Here is a 20,588-nt window from a genome sequence, read left to right as displayed (position 1 = left end):
TTTGCGGTCAGAGACATTGCAGTTCCTATACCATGCAGTGATACAGCTGGTCAGGATGCTTTCAGTGGTGCCCCTGTAGAAGGTGTGCATGAGGTGTGGTGGCACACTCACCCTCCTCAGCCTCCACAGAAAATATAGGTGCTGATGGGCTTTCTTGGCCAATGATCCAGTGTTGGTGATCCAGGAGCAGTCATCGGTGATGTGCACCCCCAGGAATTTGGTGCTGCTGACTCTTTCTACGGCAGAACCGTCGATGGTCAGTGGGGGATGATAGGTACAAGCGCTCCTGAAGTTGATGACAATCTCCTTTCTTTTCCGCACATTTACGAGATTGCTGTTCCTGCACCACCCAGCCAGTTACTCTACCTCCTCTCTGTATGATGTTTCATCATTGTTGCTGATGAGACCCACCACATTTGTATCGTCAGCAAACTTAATGATGTGGATAGAGCTGGATCTTGCTTTACAATCGTGACTCAGTAGGGTGAAGACCAGGGGACTGAGCACACACCCCTGGGGCGGCCCTGTGCTTAGTGTGGTGGTCTTTCAAGTCCTGCTGCCAGTCCGAACTGACTGAGGTCTTCCAGTGAGGAAATCCAAGATCCAGTTACAGAGGGAGGTGTTCAGGTCCAGCCGGTCTAGTTTGCCCATGAGTTGCTGAGGGATGGTGGTGTTGAATGTTGGGCTGAAGTCAATGAACAGCATTCTGATGTAGGTGTTCTTGTTGTCCAGGTGTGCCAGGGCCAGGTGGAGGGTGGAGGATACAGCAGCATCCTTAGACCGTCTAGTCTGATACGCAAATTGCAGTGGGTCAAGAGTAGGAAGGAGGATGGATTTTATGTGTTGCATTACTAACTTTTCAAAGCACTTCATGCTTTTTTTCTCACCCATGTAAATGAGATTATGCCTTTTCAGCTCACTTGGACTAAAGGTACATTTGGCACATTCACTGCACAAGCATGGTTTCACTCTCTTAGACACAGTACAGTATTTCTTGTGGTCTTCACTGACAGCAGCAACTGCATTATCACATTCCTCATTTCTTCTTGGTGACACTTTCCTTTGGACTCATTCTCCACCTTGTAATCTGCACCATTCACATGGGCTTCTCCAGGCACTTTGGCATCTTGCAGCTGCAGCTTTGACTGTTCTAGGTGTTTTGACCGTCGCTCTAAACTGTTCGCGTCGTTGTGGATTCCATGTTCAACACCAGTCTGATGAAACTCCACTACAGATTCTTTCTTCACCAGGGAACCCACAGCATCCTCACAGTGTTTTCCAGGTGTACTAATACCCTCCCTGTCAAGGTTTGGAAACTCCAGATGCAAGATGCAAGGGGACAAAGTGGACTCAATGGACATGTCAACCCAAAGTCAGAGGTGCACAGACTCTGCAGTGTTAAAGGTGAACCGTCCGCTGAGACCGCAGTCAAAACAGAATTGGTTGATTTACATTTACATGTTGTTCAAGTAGCTGATGAGCACATCGCCTGTTTAACAAAGTATATCATGAAGAAAGAGTCCAACACAGGAGTTCTTCAGGCTGAAACGAAGACTGAGGAGTTCGGTGGATGGTTTACCTTTAACACTGCAGAGTCTGCCCACCTCCGACTTTGGGTTGACATGTCCATCGAGTCCACTGTGACCCTCCCACAGCTCCTGAAAAATGACTTTGTTCAGTTCTAGACCAGCAATGCCTCCCATTGCAGCGCAGGACCTGCTCTCTGGTGGGTCTGGGGTTCGAGTCTAGCTTGGAATGCCTTGCAACGGACCAGCATCCAGTCCGGGGTGAGTCCCCTCATCCTCCAGGTTGTGCCCTTTCTTTAATTGTTGATATTGCCTGTAAGGTAGCCACATCAACTTAAAAAAATGTGTCAATGAGACCAAATAGGAGCAAATATTTAAAGTTTTTTTTTTAATTTATTTTATTTATTTTGCCACAGTTGTATCACTGACACACACAGCTACAGCATTCCAGACAGGAAACTGCATGGCTGATGAACACACACACACACATACAGGTATAGTTATAGATACACATACATCTATTATAATAGCCTGTTCCAATTTATCACCAGCTGATATAACTACAACAGAACAGAACACCCTGTTATAATATATAATATACTGATATACACACACACACACACACACACACACACACACACACACACACACATTTTCAGAACCACTTGTCCCATACAGGGTCACGGGGAACCGGAGCCTACCCAGTAACACAGGGCATAAGCCCAGAGGGGGAGGGGACACACCCAGGACAGGACACCAGTCTGTTGCAAGGCACCCCAAGTGGGACTTGAACCCCAGACCCACCGGAGAGCAGGACTGTGGTCCAACCCACTGCGCAACCGCACCCCTTTATAGTGATATAAATTGTAGAAACTATATTTTCATTTTGTTCCAACTTTCCTACAGTCACGTCCAGGAAACAATTCTCCAATGACTTCACCTTCTTGGGAGTATTTTGTGAAAATTATACAAGTCCAAATCCTAGGAAAATCTATGTTGTATGTTAACAGACAGTCTGAATGTGGGATGATGAGATTACTCTATTAATTATGCAGAGGAGGCTCTTGAAATGGGAAACCAGATAGGATGGATATGGCACCATGTGGAACTTTTTCACACAGTTAAGCACATCATTTAATGGAAAATACACACACACACACACACACACACACACACACACAGAGTCTGAAACTGCTTGTCCCAAGCAGGGTCGCAGCAAGCTAGAGCCTGACCCAGCAACACAGGGCACAAGGCTAGAGGGGGATGGGACACACCCCGGATAGGATGCCAGTCTATTGCAAGGTACCCCAAGCAGGACTGGAACCCCAGACCCACCAGAGAGCAGGACCTGGCCAAACCTACTGTGCCATCATGCTCCCCTCATGGAAAATATATTTTAGACTTAATCATCTTTACTGAGACACAGAGAGGGAAGTTGACATTGCAAAATTTTTATTTCAGTACTGACTGTAGTCTATACAATAACCCACTGCCTTCATACCAATAGTGTCTATGGTACTGGGAGGCACAGTGGCACAGCAAGTAGTTCTGCTGTCTCATAGCCCCTGGGTAGTGCAAGAGGATGTGGGTTCGATCACCACTCAGTCTGTGTGAAGCTTGCATGTTCTCCTTGTATCTCTGTGGGTTTCCTCCCACAGTCCAAAGACATGCTGTTCAGGTTGACCTTTAGTGTGTGAATCCCACAGAGAATGTGTTCTACTGATGTACGGTTGAGTGATCCATTGTAAGTAATGTATCTAGCAGTGTAAGTCACCTTGGTGAATAAGGTGTGTGGACTGACAACACTACATAGAGTTCATTGGACGTTTCTTTGGAGAAAAGTGTCTGGAACATGGCACCGGCACGAGGCGATGTGTTGATTGCTTCTCCTCGCAGACTTGTTAGTTTAGTGTATATTATTTTGTTTGTGTCACTATTCCTCCAGCCAGTTTACTCTCTTATTACTTATGACCGCCAAACACTTCTGCAAATATGTGAAACAGTGCGATTAGACGCAATTTTTAGCGTTAGAGAGCTGAACTCGCTATCTTAGTTCTGCTGTGAACAACATCATGACCGCATCCCACCTGAGACCACGCAGAAGATGCAATCTCAGAAACGGGGCCGCAGGGCCGGCGTACAGATGAGAGCGAAATGCCGCGGGCTACGACCTCCGATGCCCAGCATTTTCCTGTCCAATGTTCAGTCTCTGGACAACAAACTGGATGATCTCAGAGACTTAAATTCCAAAGAGACTTATGGAACTGCTGTATATTCTGCTTTACAGAAACGTGGCTCACCGCCAGCACGCCGGACCATGCGGTCCAGCCCGAGGGCTTCTCAATTTACCACGCAGATCGGACTGATTCTCCGGGTAAAAAAAGAGGAGGGGGCGTATGCTTTCTTATTAATGACGCATGGTGTACGAATGTGGAAGTGATTGCACAGAACTGCACTCCGGACCTCGAATACCTTCTGATCAAATGCTTACTGTTCTACCTGCCCAGGGAGTTCTCAGCTGTGCTCAAGGCTGCAGTTTACATCCCACCCCAAGGAAACACACAGCGCTCTGAACGAATTGTACCACATCGTCAGTAAGTATGAGAACAAGCACCCAGATGGACTGTTCATTATCTCTGGGGACTTTAACCAAGCCAATTTCAGAAAAATGCACCCCAAGTATCATCAGCACATCTTCTGTCCCACCAGAGGCTCAAAAACCCTTGACCACTGCTACACTTCACACAAAGGTGCATCCTGCTCTACTATGCAAGGCTATTGTTTGTAGACTATAGCTCAGCATTTAACACTGTCACCCCAACCAAGCTGATCCAGAAACTACTAGGGCTGGGACTGAGTGCTACATAGTGCAACTGGATCCTGGATTTCCTCACCAACAGACCCCAGTGTGTGCGGATTGGCAGTAATACCTCCTCCCCACTGATCCTCAACACTGGCACTCCACAGCGAAGCATCCTGAGCCCACTGCTATACTCCTTGATCACACATGACTGCGTGGCCAGTCACAGCTCCAACACCATCATAAAGTTTGCTGACGATACCACCATTGTGGGTCTTATCACCAACAACGATGAGACGGCCTACAGAGAGGAGGTGAGGCTCCTGGCAGAGTGGGGCCAGGACAACAACCTGTCTCTTAATGTCAATAAAACTAAGGAGCTGCTGATTGACTTCAGGAAAAAGGAGATGGCTATGCACCCATATACATAGGAGGGGACACTATGGAGAGGGTCAACAGCTTCAAATTCCTAGGAGTCACCCTCACTGCCAAACTCACATGGACTGAGCACACAGCATTAACCATAAAAAAGGCCCATCAACGTCTCCACTTCCTCAGGTGTCTGAAGAAAGCCCGGAGGTCCATTACAATCCTGACCACTTTCTACAGGTGTGCTGTGGAGTCCGTCCTCACAGGGTGTATTACATCCTGGGGTGGCAGCTGCTCCATACAGGGCAAGAAAGCCCTACAGAGCGTGGTCAGAGCAGCTCAGGAAATCATCGACACACAGCTACCAGCCGTCCAGGACACCTACACCACACGTTGCCTCAGAAAGACGATGCGCATCATGAAAGATCATAGTCACCCCACACGGGCACTTTTCTCATCACTGCCATCTGCGAAATGGCTCAGATCAATTCGAACCCACACAGCTAGGTACAGGAACAGCTTTTACCCCACTTCAGTAAGAATATACAACACTAACCAATGTGCTACCTCTAGTAACTAGAGTTGGACTGTTACATTCCAAGCACATTGGTAAATTACACTGTGACTTTATTCAGCATTCTTTTCTCATTTTCCCATTCTGAGCTCTCTAGCTGTCAACTGGTATTATTGTTACTACTGTTACCATTATTTATTGCTATTGCTGTTGCACTAATCACTGTCAATGTTACTGTTTTGTTTGTGCAGTATTTCTATTGTCTCTGTCCTTGTCCATGGTCTGTGGAGAAGCATTCAAGAAGAATTTTATGATACATGTAAATGGTACTTGTATCTATGGCAATAAACTTGAAACTTGAACTCAACTAGACTACAACTTCTTTACATCTAGTAACCATCAGCAGCACATTTAGTAGCAACACCCCATGTCTTCAATTACCTGCACATGGGAAATTAAACATACAATGAGGTGTATAAGAACATACAGTCGTAAATGTTTCAAAGTTTTCTCCGCTGAGCAAATAACATTTCTGTGTCAAAATAACACTGCAAGTAAATGACCACATTTGGGCATTTTTATTACACTTAATGTTCCGTTCCTCCATCAACATGTGATTGTAATTCCCGAGTTTTCAATGACCAAAGAAGCAATCAAATAAGCCGACTAGTGACAAACAAGAGTAGTTAAGGAACATGCTTTGATACAGTAAGTGATATAAAAAGAGTAGAATTTTTAGTACTGAATAAATCAAAAATCTTTCAAAAGTCCTGTAGAAATCAGATACCATAGAGCTGCTACATTCACCACCTACAACAGGTACTATCACTGGTGTAAAAGTCACAGATATTTTACAGCCCTAAGGGTGAAGTTCACTTTGTTTACTTTACTTGTTGCTCTTGCATGTAAGGCAGCCACATTAACTTAAAAAAGTGTCACTGAGACCCAAAAAGGAACAAATATTCACACACACACTTTCAGAACCGCTAGTCCCATATGGGGTCGCGGGGAACCAGAGCCTACCCGGTAACACAGGGCGTATGGCCAGAAGGGGAGGGGACACACCCAGGATGGGACGCCAGTCTGCCGCAAGGCACCCCAAGCGGGACTTGAACCCCAGACCCACCGGAGAGCAGGACGCGGTACAACCCACTGTGCCCCCAACAAATATTCAAAGACACTTTTTTTAAAAAATGGATATTTGTTGTTATTGCACTGAGACCAGTATGAAAATGTATATTTATTTAGCCACAGTCATATCACAAACCCCATAGAGCTGCAGCACAGCAGATAGGAAACCTCAAGGCTGACAAACACAAACACAGACACACACACAAACCTATTATAATAGCCTATTCCAATTTATCATCAGCTGTCATGAGAACTAAAACACAAAAACACCCTGTGTAACAATGTATTGTTATAAATTAAACTATATATTATTATATATATAATATAGTATATGATGCTTTGATCAGTTTGAAAATGATTGAATATGAATGTTGACGTCATTCTGTTTGCTTCCACATGAAGTAACCTTAAAACACAATTACTGTTCAATTATATTTATTTAAAAGCAACACAATGTACAAAAGACATGTTAAGATGGAGAAATTACAAACCCTGAATGAGAGTGAGATAGAAAATTAAATCAGAATATAGCACCATGACCTGAACATTAAAAGCTAAAATCCGTTTCTTCAGTTTGTGTCACTGACAGGTGATATGATCAGTGGGGTTGAGTTCTGGAAGCCTGGCCAGAAGTATGGATAAAGTTCCTCAGTGAATTTATATCCAGTGAAAGTGTAGATGTGAGACTTGTCCTTCACACTGTAAAAGGAGACCTGACCCTCCTCATAGTCCACGTACACCCCCACCTTCCTGGGCTTCACACTTAGGTTGAGGGACACAGGGGGGTCAGTGAGAGCCTTGTAATCATTACCGTTCCAGAGACGGATAGCCCAGAGACCACCACTAGGATTCAATGGAAAATACCCCTTCCTGTTGATGGACTCCCTGGCCACTCCTAAAGTCCAGTCAGTTTTGTCCCCAACCTGCACCTCCCAGTAACGTCTCCCTGAAGAAAACCCCTCTTTTCCCAGGGCACTTATCCAGCATTTAAACCTTTCTGGGTTGTCAGGGAGATCCTGCCATGTGTCTCCATGTCTCGCTTGTTTCCTGTCCTCAGACAGGATGAGTTCAGGATGTGCTGTATCAGGGTCCAGAGTCACATCAACTGTGGAGGACAGAGAGGTGGACCATTATTACATTTCAAAATATGATAAAAAATAACACTTTTTAAGCAGTATATTATACATAAATGTTATATTGCTCTCCTTGTTGACCTTAGAAGGATTGAGCGGTTTAGAAAATAGAAGGATGGAAACTTTAAATTATTCAGAGGGCGGTGTGTGTGTGTGTGTGTGTGTGTGTGTGTGTGTGTGCGAGACAGCGATCACAACAAGTGGTTAGAGAGAATGAGTGAATTTTTAGGCATTAATATTTATTTTAGCAATTAATATTAATAGAATTTTTAGGTATTACTATTAATTAATATTAATTCTTGTAACAGGGTGCTTTAGGAAGAAATTGTAGTAATATGCTACCTTGGAGAAAACAGTGTAAGAGCATTTATGTTTGAAAAGTTGTTTTGACTTAATATTAATGAAGACAGTAATATTAATTAAAAGTTAAAAATGAAGTAAACAATGATAGAATTATATATAATCTGCTCTGGTCACACCGACCTGCTCCCAACACACCTGCTTCTCCTTCAAACACTGTATAAATAAACTGGTCCAAGATGTAAAGGTTGTGGAGTCACATTTATGACTTCACACACACATACACACCGTCTGAAACCACTTGTGTCATATGGGGTTGCGGCGAGCCGGAGCCAAACCCAGCAAAACAGGGCACAAGGCTGCAGGGGGTGGGGACACACCCAGGACGAGACGCCACTCTGTCACAAAGCAGGACTTGAACCCCAGACCCACCAGAGAGTAGGACCCGGCCAAGCCTGCTGCACCACTGCGCCCCCTTCATTACTGTACCACAACACATTTACCTTGTTTTTCTTTTGTTGTTTACACCTGTGTTTCATCAACTGGGTTGTTTTTGGGTTCAAACCGTACCTTATTTTACTGTTTTTCCTTCATTCTCTAAGGTGTTCATGACTAAACTAAACAAACAATAAGCCATGTTTTTGCTTATACCTCATGGGATTATTTGTTTCTGTTTAAAGATTCAGTGTGGATTGAAGTGAACTCTTGTGAGAAACAGTCACTTGTTCTCATCACTCATATGTTTTGTGGAAAGGAAGGTCAATAAATGTGCTCATATCCTGTGTCTGTCAGTCAATCATGTGACAAATGAGAGTCCAGATTCAATGCAGCCAATCAGTCATTATTGTGTCTCCTACAGAGAAGAGCTGCAATGGGGAGAAGAAGCAGAAGAAACTCACCTGCGTATCTTTGTGCCTTCAGAAGTTCTGTAGAGAGAGAAATAAAAATGAGACACATGGAATTAGTGGCACAGCAGATACTGCAGTCAGTCTGGACTTGTCTCAGTGTCTTTCGTGTCCATTCTTACAGGACAGAGTCTCATACAAGAAGAACCAAACTCAGTTCTGTGGGATCAGTTCAGCTCCACTCTACTTACCAGCTCTTCTGCACATGTTTTCTACAGCTGGACATGGAAAATACAGCTAGAAAAGCTATGTAAGTCCATTGAAATCTGTCACACCCACATCCTCAGCGACAGCACCCGTAAGTACAGCCCGGTATAAAGGCAGCGCCGTCACAGCAACGGGTGTAGAATCAACACTGCACATCTGTTAGCTTGTGCAGTCAGCGGGTTGGTTTCCCAGTATCCTATTTCCTGTTTAACGTTCCTGCTTCTCCTGGCTTTTTTGACCTTGGATTTTTCACCGGTTTCCAGAGTATTGGTTGGCCCCTGAAACATCGTCCGTCCCTCGGAAGATCCTCACCTGTCCCCGACCTCCGTCTCTGATTGTTCCCGTGTTTTGACTCCGAAACGACAGCACCCGCTCCTGGGTCTAAACCCTCCCTCTTATCTCCTGTTATCTGTATAGTTATTGGGCTCTGATTGTAACAGAAACAAACCTTTCACAGTCACTTTACTCAGGATGGACTCCATATACTGTTATATTACGGACTTTTTGTGACTCCTTCTTTTGTTAAAGTACAAACACAGTAAAATACAGTATGGACAGTATGTGATGCTCTTCAGTTTCTGCAGGTACAGTAGCACCATCTCTGTTCTACTGACAGTAACTACAGCTGTACAGGAGGTGATGATACATTTCTCTCTCAATACATGTAGTGTTCACCTTATTTTACCCATGAAACTCAAAAGTCCTTGTAATGGTATTTTTACTTTTCCATTAATAATTGTGACATTATGCCTGTTTTATGGACTGATAAAATGTATAAACATGAACCAGTTAACATTGCAGTGACATTTATTGTTCAGCTGTTGTGTTCTGAATAAACACCGAACTGTTTTATTCAAAGCCAAATATTTTCTTTTTCATCACATTATGACTCCGAGAAGCTCCTTTCTCATCTTCAATACAAATTAAAAGGGAATCAATTATTTTTCAAAAAATCAGTTGTGTCAAATCAATATTATTTTTGCATCTTTCTTCCATATTTCTGACATGCTTTTTTCTTACATTGCTTCTTGCATGAATTGTTGCTTCTGGAATGTTTTGCTGTTAAAATTTCATAGAGATCTGCTGATTCTCTTTCATTCTCTTACTTGTAAATAAATAAGTCTCTTATTCTGTTTCCGCCTTTTTGCCATTTGTGTGCATTTATTATAACAAAGTATTTGTATTTTTGTGTCACTACACAGTAGATTCATGTTTTGAGACAATTTAATGGTGTAAGTTTTTTTTTTAGCTGATATCTTTGTCCAAGATGACCTACAGTGTTAAAGACACTATGTTAATCACACTTTGAGCTGATCTGTAGAGAACAGGAGTGTCAGTTTAAACAGAGACAGAGGAAATGATCACCAAGATGTTGTACAGTAGCTCATCTCATTTCTTATATAAATTCATTTACATATATAATAAAATATATAACCTTTAGAACTGTTTTCTGCCACCCATCTTCATCAAATGGTTTTATCATGACTGATGTTAAGACTATATTTTCAGGCATGTGTACACTGGGGTATTTTGCTGGACTTTGTCAGGTGAAGTAACTTTCTTACAGTTACTGCAGTAAAAGACCTTTCTGACACTTGAACTCTTAACTTCATGAACTTACAGGTCTGTGTTGTTGATCAGTACACCCCCTACTGTGCACGATTCCATCACCTTACAGGTAATTCTTGAGTTACAACATATGTGACTTATGACAGTCATCCCTCCTTATTATATTATTTTCAAATCTCAAACGCCAATAGTTGTCATTGTTTGGGGCTCAGTCAGTGTTCAGGTTCTTAGCAACAATTATTATTGTAACATTTCTATGATTTTAACATTAAATATGTATGATATTAGTGAAAACATATAACAAAGCTCTATTATATAATGTGGGGGAGTGGTGGCGCAATGGGTTTGACTAGGTCCTGCTTTCCAGTGGTTCTGGGGTTTGAGTCCCGCTTGGGCTGCCTTGCAACGGGCTGATGTCCTGTCCTGGGTGTGTCCCCTCCCCCTCTAGCCTTACGCCCTGAGTTGCCGGGTTAGGCTCCAGCTCCCCGTGACCCTGTATGGGACAAGTGGTTCAGAAATGTGTGTGTGTGTGTGTGTGTGTGTGTGTGTGTGGGTGGGTGTGTGTATATATATATATTATATAATGTAACATTTATATATTAACTGCTCACATATCCTTATGGTTTATACAATATAGAACAAGGGGATTTTCAGCTGACAACAGGGTCATCAGAACAAAACCTTTTCATAAGTCTAGAACCACCTGTATTTCACCGAAGTTTACTGCGCTTGCGTTCTTGGAGTTCTGCTCTACGGAAGTGAAACATGGACTTTGTATGCCCACCACGAGAAAAGATTGAACACATTCCACCTGCGTTGTCTCAGACGCATCCTCCAGATCTCGTGGAAGGACAAAGTTACTAACAGTGACGTCCTTAATCAGGCTGGATTGCCAAGCATGCAGACCATCCTCAGGCAACGCAGGCTACGGTGGCTAGGGCACGTCTGTCGGGTGGATGATGGAAGGATCCCGAAAGACATCCTGTATGGGGAACTGGCCTTTGGTGTACGTCCAACCGGACGGCCCCATTTGCGCTTCAAGGATGTGTGCAAAAAGGATTTGAGAGAGCTTGACATTAATGTGAACGGCTGGGAGGAGCTGGCAACTGATCGTTGCAGCTGGAGGCGGGAACTTCATCAAGGTCTGGGACGTGGCGAACAAAAGCTGCAACTACAGGCTGAGGAGAGGCGAAGATGCAGGAAGGTCAGGCTTCAAGTGGAACATATGAACAGCACCCAGCACATCTGTTGCAACTGTGGCAAGGACTGTCATTCTCGTTTGGGCCTTCACAGTCATGGCCGGCGATGCAAACCACCGTGAAGCGGACAAAACCAAGGTGCAATTCCATGGTCTTTCTAGACTGATGGATGCCAATGATGATGATGATTTCACTGAACAAGAAATGTGTGATCATCCATCTATCTCCTCACTCATTAACTTTCATTCTGTCACTCATACACACACTATGGGTGAACCTGAACAGCATGCAGAATCTTCTAAAATACAACACATAACTGAGGGATGTCCAACCTTTTTTGGCCAAGGGCCGCAATCATTACTTTGAACTGGTTCAAGAAACACAGGTGTAAAAATCATAGTAAGTGACACACACACACACACACACATTTTCAGAACCGCTTGTCCCTTACGGGGTCACGGGGAACCGGAGCCTACCCGGCAACACAGGGCGTAAGGCCAGAGAGGGAAGGGGACACACCCAGGACGGGACGCCAGTCCGCCACAAGGCACCCCAAGCGGGACTTGAACCCCAGACCCACCGGAGAGCAGGACTGCGGTCCAACCCACTGCGCCACCGCACCCCCCGTAAGTGACACAGTGAATGTTAAATGTCTAAAGTGATTATCTATGATTCACCAGAAACTGTGTGAAGAAAATATTCTCTAAAAGACATCTGTGTATAATGACATGACAATAACCTGGAACTTGTTAGTCAACTGTCTTCTTGCTTTCTTTATCAGATGTATTTGGTTTTCTTGCCTTTTGCCTGTGTTAAAGCGCTCTGTGTCACTGCATGAAAACACACAGACGTTTTCTGAACCACTTGTCCCATACGGGGTCACGGGGAACCGGAGCCTAACCCAGCAACTCAGGGCGTAAGGCCGGAGGGGGAGGCGACACACCCAGAACGGGACGCCAGTCCGTCACAAGGTACCCCAAGCGGGACTCGAACCCCAGACCCATTGGAGAGCAGGATGTAGTCCAACCCACTGCGCCACTGTGCCCCTCTTGCATGAAAACAGCGCTCTATAAAAATAAATTGAATTGAATTGAACCAAAACCTGATGATAATCTACAGTTCTAAAATGTCATCTCTCTGCTATGATGTAAATAATAAACTGAATTTTATGGAAACAACGATGCTATTTGTTGTTTTTTTTTGTTCATTCACAAAAAATCACCAAAAATTTGATAGAAACTCCTAAACTGACTTGATCATCTGAAAAGCAATAAAACAGCAAGATAAGCAAATATTTTAAAAATTATATTTGTTTTTTTTTTTTTTTTATTGAAATCCTGATGAAGGAAACTGCTGCTGCATCAGCCTGCATCCAAGATTGACTTCAACATGATAATTTCTACAAGTTATCTGACTGTGGTACCACATTATACCCTGTGATTCTGTCATTCGTTAACATTTTTTCATCCATTGTACTCATTCACAGAAATGATAGAAATAGTTTTATCAGTGAAAAAAGAGGTAAGTGAAAGTGTTCCCATTATTGATATATATCTTAAAGAAGTGATATTGCAATATTTTCATTCATCACTTTTATACAACTGTATTACTTACCATGCTCTTCTTTCAGATGACCTGTGCATGAAAGAGTAAATATTGTAATTAGACAGTCAAAACAGATTTAAATTATGTAATGAGGTCCTCCGAAATACTACGCATGAACCAGGCAAAGGGCCACAATAATTACTGTAAACTGGTTCAACGGGGGGGGCACGTGGTGGTGCGGTGGCGCAATGGTGCAATGGGTTAGACCAGATCCTGCTTTCCGGTGGGTCTGGGGTTTGAGTCCCGCTTGGGGTGCCGTGTGACGGACTGGCGTCCCGTTCTGGGTGTGTCCCCTCCCCCTCCAGCTTTACGCCCTGAGTTGCCGGGTTAGGCACAGGTTCCCCCGCGACCCCGTATGGGACAAGCGTTTCAGAAAATGTGTGTGTGTGTGTGTGTGTGTGTGGTTCAACAGACACAAGTGTAAATGTCATAGTAAGTGTTATAGGGAATGTTAAATGTGTAAAGTGTTTGTTTATAAATTGTTCTTAATTTTCTTTTTTTGATATATGTCTTGAATATGCAATTTTCAAACATTTCATACATCGCTTTTATACAACTGTATTACTTACCATATTGTTCTTTGAGCTCACCTATAGATGTAAGAGTAAATATTGTAATTAGTCAGTGAAAACAGAGATTAATGAAATTATGTTATGAGGTCAGTGTAATGAAACACTACAGTCAAACACTGCATATAAATATTTGCATGTGAGTTTTAACATTTTATCATATTTCCTCATCCTTCAGCTTTGGTGACAAGTGATAAATTATTTAAATTCTGAGTGAATATTTTAAGTTCCTTAAAAAGTGCAATTCAACAACCAGTTACAACCAATTGCGACAAAACTGTGAACACAACATTTATTAGGTGTGAGCTTCATGATAGGAGTAATTTTTAAATATTCTTTGGACATGTTCTAAAATGTCCATACTTGCTAATAATAAATAACCTTTAACAAGTGACTCTTATTAGTGACAGTATAAGTAAGACAGTGAGTGTGAAGGTGCCTGTAGAACTCAAGTATCCCTCACAGTTAATATAATTCATAACCTATAATGATTGCTGTGAGCTGTGACTGAAAATTACTTTCACATAATACCTTTTTCAACTATAACTTTTGAACTCTGAAAACCATAAATGTGAACAGTAACTTTTAAAAATACCTCTCTTTCTTCGCAGTTTTGAAAAACGTTGAATCAAAACTATGCATCCAATAACAGCAACGGCAGCCAGACTGAAGATCACAGCAAATGTTACCTTCCAAGGATGGGCACAATGGAACATCTCAACTGGAATACAAAAAATAATTCATTTCACATAATGATTACAGATTTACATCTTTCAGCTATTAAAAACTAAAATAGCCAATTTAATAAGCACAGAACCTGTAGTCCTAATGTTTTACTTAACCAGAAGAAACTAGTAAACAAGTACCAGAGTTCTGGTCTTTAGAAAACTATGATCAGCGTGGGAAAACTTTCATACCGATAGATCAGGGTACAAATCAGGAAGATATAAAAAATGTGACATTTCTAACTTGTTCATTATTCACAGTAATTTAAACATGTGTTACCCTAAGTGTCTCCATTGAGCTGTTTATACTAAATATGTGTAACTCACCAGGGATGTCAGTTACTGTCTCTTTCATTTCATTGAATTGCTCTTGTAGAACTTGACAGGTGAACCTGTTGCTCTCTGCCTTCTGTACAATAACATGTCGTCTCACAATGAAGAGACCCATACTGTCTGTGTGTGTCTCTGTTTGTCCAGCAGGGAGACTGTGTCCTTCACTGTCCATCCAGAGCACTTCAGGCTGAGGGTACCAGCCTTTAGATTCACACACCAGACTGATCCCTCCTTCTTTATATCCCTCATTGGAGATCACTGGATGGGTTCCTACAGCTACAAATGAAGGAGAATGATTGGAATAGTCAATAACTTAAAAACATAATGGGAAATATTTCGAAAATAAGAATTACAAAGGTTCAGGCAACATTAAAATTAAGAAACATATTAATGGATGAGTCTGAATACACACACACACACACACACACACACACACACACACTGTCTGAAACCACTTGTCCCAAGCAGGGTTGTGGTGATCCAGAGCCTAACCCAGCAACACAGGGCTGAAGGGGGAGGAAACACACCAAAGATGGGATGCCAGTCTGCTCCAAGGAACTTCAAACAGGACTCAAACCCCAGACTCACCAGAGAGCAGGCCCCAACCAAACTCGCTGTGTCATTGCATCCCACCGGGTCTGAATAATTATAAATAAAACTTCAACTAATAACCATTACAAAGTTCTTACCTTTAATATGAACATGAATGAAACAATCTCCATACCACTTCTGAGACTCCACAAAACATTTATACTCTCCATTGTCAGAGACCTGCGCATTTCTCAGTTTCAGTGAAACATTTCCACTCCTTAGTTGTTCAGGGAACAGTGATGTCCTTCCCCTGTAGGATGGGATCTGATTCTCATTTCTGTCCTGATGATCCCGGTAAAGATGTACAAGTGGGTCTTCGGTCTGAACTCTGAGCCACTCGATATGCAGGTCAACAGCACTGATGTTGGGTTTGAGGTAACAGGGCAGAACAACATCTTCACCAGCTACAGCAACTACAGGCTGAGCTGGACCAAGAACCTCAAAACTCTCTGTGAAGAACAACACACACTGAGAATTTATTCAGTTCCAGAGACAATATGATTGAGATTTTTTATCTGAGGAAAAATATGTACCCAGTGTGGAGACAGTGGTGAGTTGGAGAAGCAGGAGGATGAAACAGAGACACTCAGACCAACTGATCTTCATCACTGGAAGAAACAGATATATAGAAACCACCAGTCATGAGAACATATGGATGTCATCAACATATTATACATTCAACATTGATTTATTTAGGTGATGCTTTCCTCAAACATGTTGTATCCTACCTCTAATTTGTTTGCTCTTTGTACAGCTGGATATTTTCAATGGAATAATTTAGGGTAAGTAGGTTGCATGAAGGTATTACAGCCAGAAGTGGTGTCTAAACTTACAACCTGCTGCTTTAAAGGCAGCAGCTCTCACCACTACACTACAAGCTGCTGCTTATTTACCCTGATAGAGTACCTGAAAATGGATCAAGCGTACTAAAAAATATTTATTGTAGCTAGGCGGTTGTGTGAAGGACTCAGTGCAGTAATAAAAACAACTGCTAATTCTTACCCAACTGATTTACTATAGTAACTGTTATGCTTTATATTGAAGCTCAGTGTTGTACCAGCCTGCTATCTAAAATGTTGCCAGGTGTTGTTATATGATTCTTTCATTATCCTTTATCCATTATCTGTTTTTCAGGCCACAAAATATCTCACATGTATGTCAAAATGATGCTAAAACACCAGAGACATGAATCAGTGACTCAAAAAGATTTTACTTTCAGGTGTCAAAGCAGAATTTAAGTCTATCAAAGCACATATGGAAAAAATGCAAATATAAAAGGCTAGAAAAATGTATTTTAACTACTGTCTATAGATAATACTTGTATAAAATAACTTTTAAAGGCTATGGGTAATGGGTCACACTTCCATACTGATGAATGGATGAGTGACCCATTGTAAATAGTGTATCCAGCAGTGTAAGTCACCGTGGTGAATAATGTGTGTGGGCTGATAACACTATAGAGTTCATTGGAAGTCGCTTTGGAGGAAAGCATCTGCTAAATAAATAAATGTAAATGTAAATGTATTGCACATTAAAAACACTCAACAACAAGCAAAAAAACAAATTAAAAAAAAATCTTCAGGTTCTGAAGTACTTTCAGGGTAATAAACTGCAAATAACAAAAGCAAATAACTCTCCTGTTTTCTCACTCAGCTATGATACAAATACAGCAGCATTCTGTCCACATCACTGACGTTTGATGTCTGAGTGAAGTGAAAAAAATTTACTGTAAACATATCAATGCGGGGGGCATGGTGGTACAGCGGGTTGGACTGGGTCCTGCTCTCCAGTGGGTCTGGGGTTCGACTCCCACTTGAGGTGCCTTATGTCCTGGGTGTGTCCCTTCCCCCTCCCAGCGACCCCATATGGGACAAGCGGTTCAGACAATGTGTGTGTGTGTGTGTTCAGAGATATCAGTGCATCCCTCAGTTCAAAAATCCATGTGGTTATTGACCACTCTCATGTCTTTAAACAATATAAGATTATGTGACTATACATAGTTTTCTGACTCAGTGAGAGAGAACCAGATTTTGATGACTTTCATGTGAAGATCATAAAATCTTTAGGAAGAGGAGGACAGGACTGTCAGCACTACCTTCATAACTGGTACACTGTACCATGGTATACATACTACTGCATGGTGCACAATTAGGGTTGATGTTTCTAATCTGAATTTTCTTGGACTGAGTGTCATTCATGCTATTTTACCCTAGATGAAGGTAATCACCCTGAATTACTCCAGGAAAAAGTAACCTGCTGTTCAAATCGATAAATGAATGAAAGTTGCATTAAAGTTGTCGGTTAAATAAAACTCCAGAAGATTCCACAAAAAACAATCACTGGTGTCTGACAGGCTCTCAGTTTTCTGTCATAAACCACACACACACATTTTCAGAACCGCTTGTCCCATACAGGGTCACGGGGAACCGGAGCCTACCCGGTAACACAGGGCGCAAGGCCGGAGGGGGAGGAGACACACCCAGGATGGGACGCCAGTCCATCGCAAGGCACCCCAAGCGGGACTCGAACCCCAGACCCACTGGAGAGCAGGACTGTGGTCCAACCCACTGCGCCACCGCACCCCCATTGTCATAAACCATTTCTTCCTCATTTGAATCCACTCCTGTCCCTTCTTTTCTTTTTTTTCCCCTTCTTCTCCTCTGTCTCCTCTTTCTCTTTTTCCTCCTTCTCTCCCTTTTTCTCCTTTTGTTTGTTTGTTCCTGTTGCTGCTGCTTGTATACTTTGTGTGTAGTTGTGTCTCTATATAGTAAGTTTTATGTCCAACTCCTTCGCACCCTAGTCTTTACTGAGCTGAATGTCTAGAATCATACTCTAATAAACTGAACTAAATGATTAAAACACAGAGATTACAAACATATCAACTGAAAATACACCAATTGTACAGTACATAAAATGGCACAGAAAATGTGAAATGCAAATGTTCGAAAAGCACAAAATGGAGAAGAAATCTGGATTACAATTTTACAGCTTCTGATTGCTGAAATTAGGAAAAAAGACCTTGCCTTGACATAAATTGAATATTATAACAAACTCACATGTTGCTCCAAGTAATCAGTGAATTTATTCTGTACAGTCATTAAAACAATGAATCATAGGAAACACACACACACACACACACACACACACACACACACACACACACACACACACACACACACTGTCTGAACCGCTTCTCCCATATGAGGTCGCAGGGAGCTGGAGCCTAACCCAGCAACGCAGGGTGAAGGGCTAGAGGGGGAGGGACATTCCCAGGACTGGACACCAGTCCATCACAAGGCACCCCAAGCAGGACTCAAACCCCAGATCCACCAGAGAGCAGGACCCAGTCCAACCCACTGCACCACTGTGCCACTGCAACCCCCCCAGAGGAAACAACAGATAAAATCTGACTGAAAATGTAGATCCTAAAACTTGCAAAAGACTCAACAGACACCTTAGTGTATGTAACAGCATTATGATAGAATAAAAAAGCAGTGGATGTCATCAATTTTGTGTAAAACTGTTACATGGTAAAATGTCATATAGTGAGATAATTACTGAAACATTTTAACATGTACAATATATTACTAGTCAGCAGAATTACAAAACAATGTAAATACAGTTATTTAAATGACTGTGGGGCTGAAAACTGAATACAATTTTAAGTATGTAGCTACTCATGTTACTCAATGGTGCCCCTAGTGAGAGCAGTGAGGAACTACACTGTAAATAGTTAAATTCCATTTAGCAGATTGTGGACATAACGTGTGTGTTTGCTACCATGGTTCATGTCTGTCTGGAGTTACTCTTATTAGGACTGTTATCTCCTGGCAGAAGAGTAACACTTCACTTTATTCTCGCAGTTTCCTCTCGTCGCCTTATGCAATACACACACATTTTCAGAACCGCTTGTCCCATACGGGGTCACGGGGAACCGGAGCCTACCCGGCAACACAGGGCGTTAGGCCAGAGGGGGAAGGGGACAAACCCAGGACGGGACGCCAGTTCTCCCCAAGGCACCCCAAGCGGGACTCGAACCCCAGACCCACCGGAGAGCAGGACTGTGGTCCAACCCACTGCGTCACCGCACCCCCCGCCCTATGCAATAATTATAATTAATTATAATATAATATATTAAATATAGGGACAAGCGGCTTCAGCTAACATGTGTGTGTGTGTATTAAATGTAAGAAATTATAATATGGTATATACAATATAAAATGTTAATAAACATTGTTTTATGGACATTGCAGTTGTGTCTTCATGCCCGCGATCTGCACTCACAGCTACGCTCCTTAACGTGTTTTACTCCACCTCTGTGTGATACATATTTCAGTTACCAGAAAAAAAAAAAACAAATTTGAAGCATAAAATCTATTAAGCGGTGTAAAGTTATTCCAGGCAAAATTAAGCGAATATCAATATGTATCAATGTAATTATTGAAATTAAACAGCGGTTTATTTTACTCAGAAAAACATACCCGTTCGTGTCACTCGGTGGTCCTTTATTTTGAAAAGTTTTACTTTCATTTTTAAAATACTGATAAGCAGAAGGGAGTTGTTAAGTAAATATATTGAAATTTTGCCAAATATAAGTGAAATAGTGAAATATGAGAGAAGGCTGAAAAGTAACGAGTTGATCAATTTTGACTGCAGTTCCTATAATAAATATAATGTATTGAAAGATAATATTGCGGGGAAAAAACTGTGTTACGATTATGAGACAAAGAGACAATAAAGGGAAGTTGATCATTGACTTTATTGCTGAATCTGATGAGCAGTTTGTTGGAATTATGATTTATTGTAGAAAAGAGCCATTTGTCAATGATGAGGATATGGATCTACAGTGAGGAGTGGCAGCAGAACCCAGAGCTCATGTCTCCTGGAGCTGGAAGAGAAAGAACTTCAGTCTTGACCTTGTCCTGTGTCTCACGTTCTCTGTGTTTCCTGTCCAAGAAGGTGCCCCAGGGTCCACGTCTCACCTCTTTGTCTTCACACTCTTTTTATTTACAATTGGAAAAGAAAGTTTATTGAGTTCCCTTTTCCACCAGTCATTGTCACTGGTCATACTTTTGCCAGAAAGCGGACTTTTCTTTAATGTCTTATTGTGTT

At 42.2% G+C, this 20,588-nt stretch overlaps 2 protein-coding genes across 2 annotated transcripts in view; both read right to left on the bottom strand.

The window, feature by feature from the left end:
- LOC108931941 (butyrophilin subfamily 1 member A1-like) overlaps window positions 1-19,970 on the bottom strand; it is a 40,417-nt gene extending 20,447 nt beyond the window's left edge. Inside the window, exons 1-2 of the mRNA XM_029256431.1 lie at window positions 19,958-19,970; window positions 16,010-16,084 (exon numbers count right to left, since the gene is read on the bottom strand). Coding sequence (XP_029112264.1) covers window positions 16,010-16,082 — 73 coding nt within the window. The 5' untranslated portion in view covers window positions 16,083-16,084; window positions 19,958-19,970. The remainder of the gene's footprint in view (window positions 1-16,009; window positions 16,085-19,957) is intronic.
- Window positions 6,910-15,917, bottom strand: LOC108931942 (butyrophilin subfamily 1 member A1-like; the record flags this gene model as incomplete). The annotated part of the gene is made up of 6 exons (XM_029256333.1): window positions 6,910-7,445; window positions 8,673-8,682; window positions 10,190-10,200; window positions 14,423-14,548; window positions 14,880-15,161; window positions 15,575-15,917. Coding segments are annotated over 6 exons (1,308 nt in total), but the record flags the coding sequence as incomplete, so codon positions are not given.
- Window positions 19,971-20,588: the final 618 nt, after the last annotated feature.

This window comes from Scleropages formosus, chromosome 11 (genome assembly GCF_900964775.1).
Source record: "Scleropages formosus chromosome 11, fSclFor1.1, whole genome shotgun sequence".
Taxonomy (NCBI): Eukaryota; Metazoa; Chordata; class Actinopteri; order Osteoglossiformes; family Osteoglossidae; genus Scleropages; species Scleropages formosus.
This window is presented reverse-complemented; position numbering and strand designations above follow the sequence as displayed.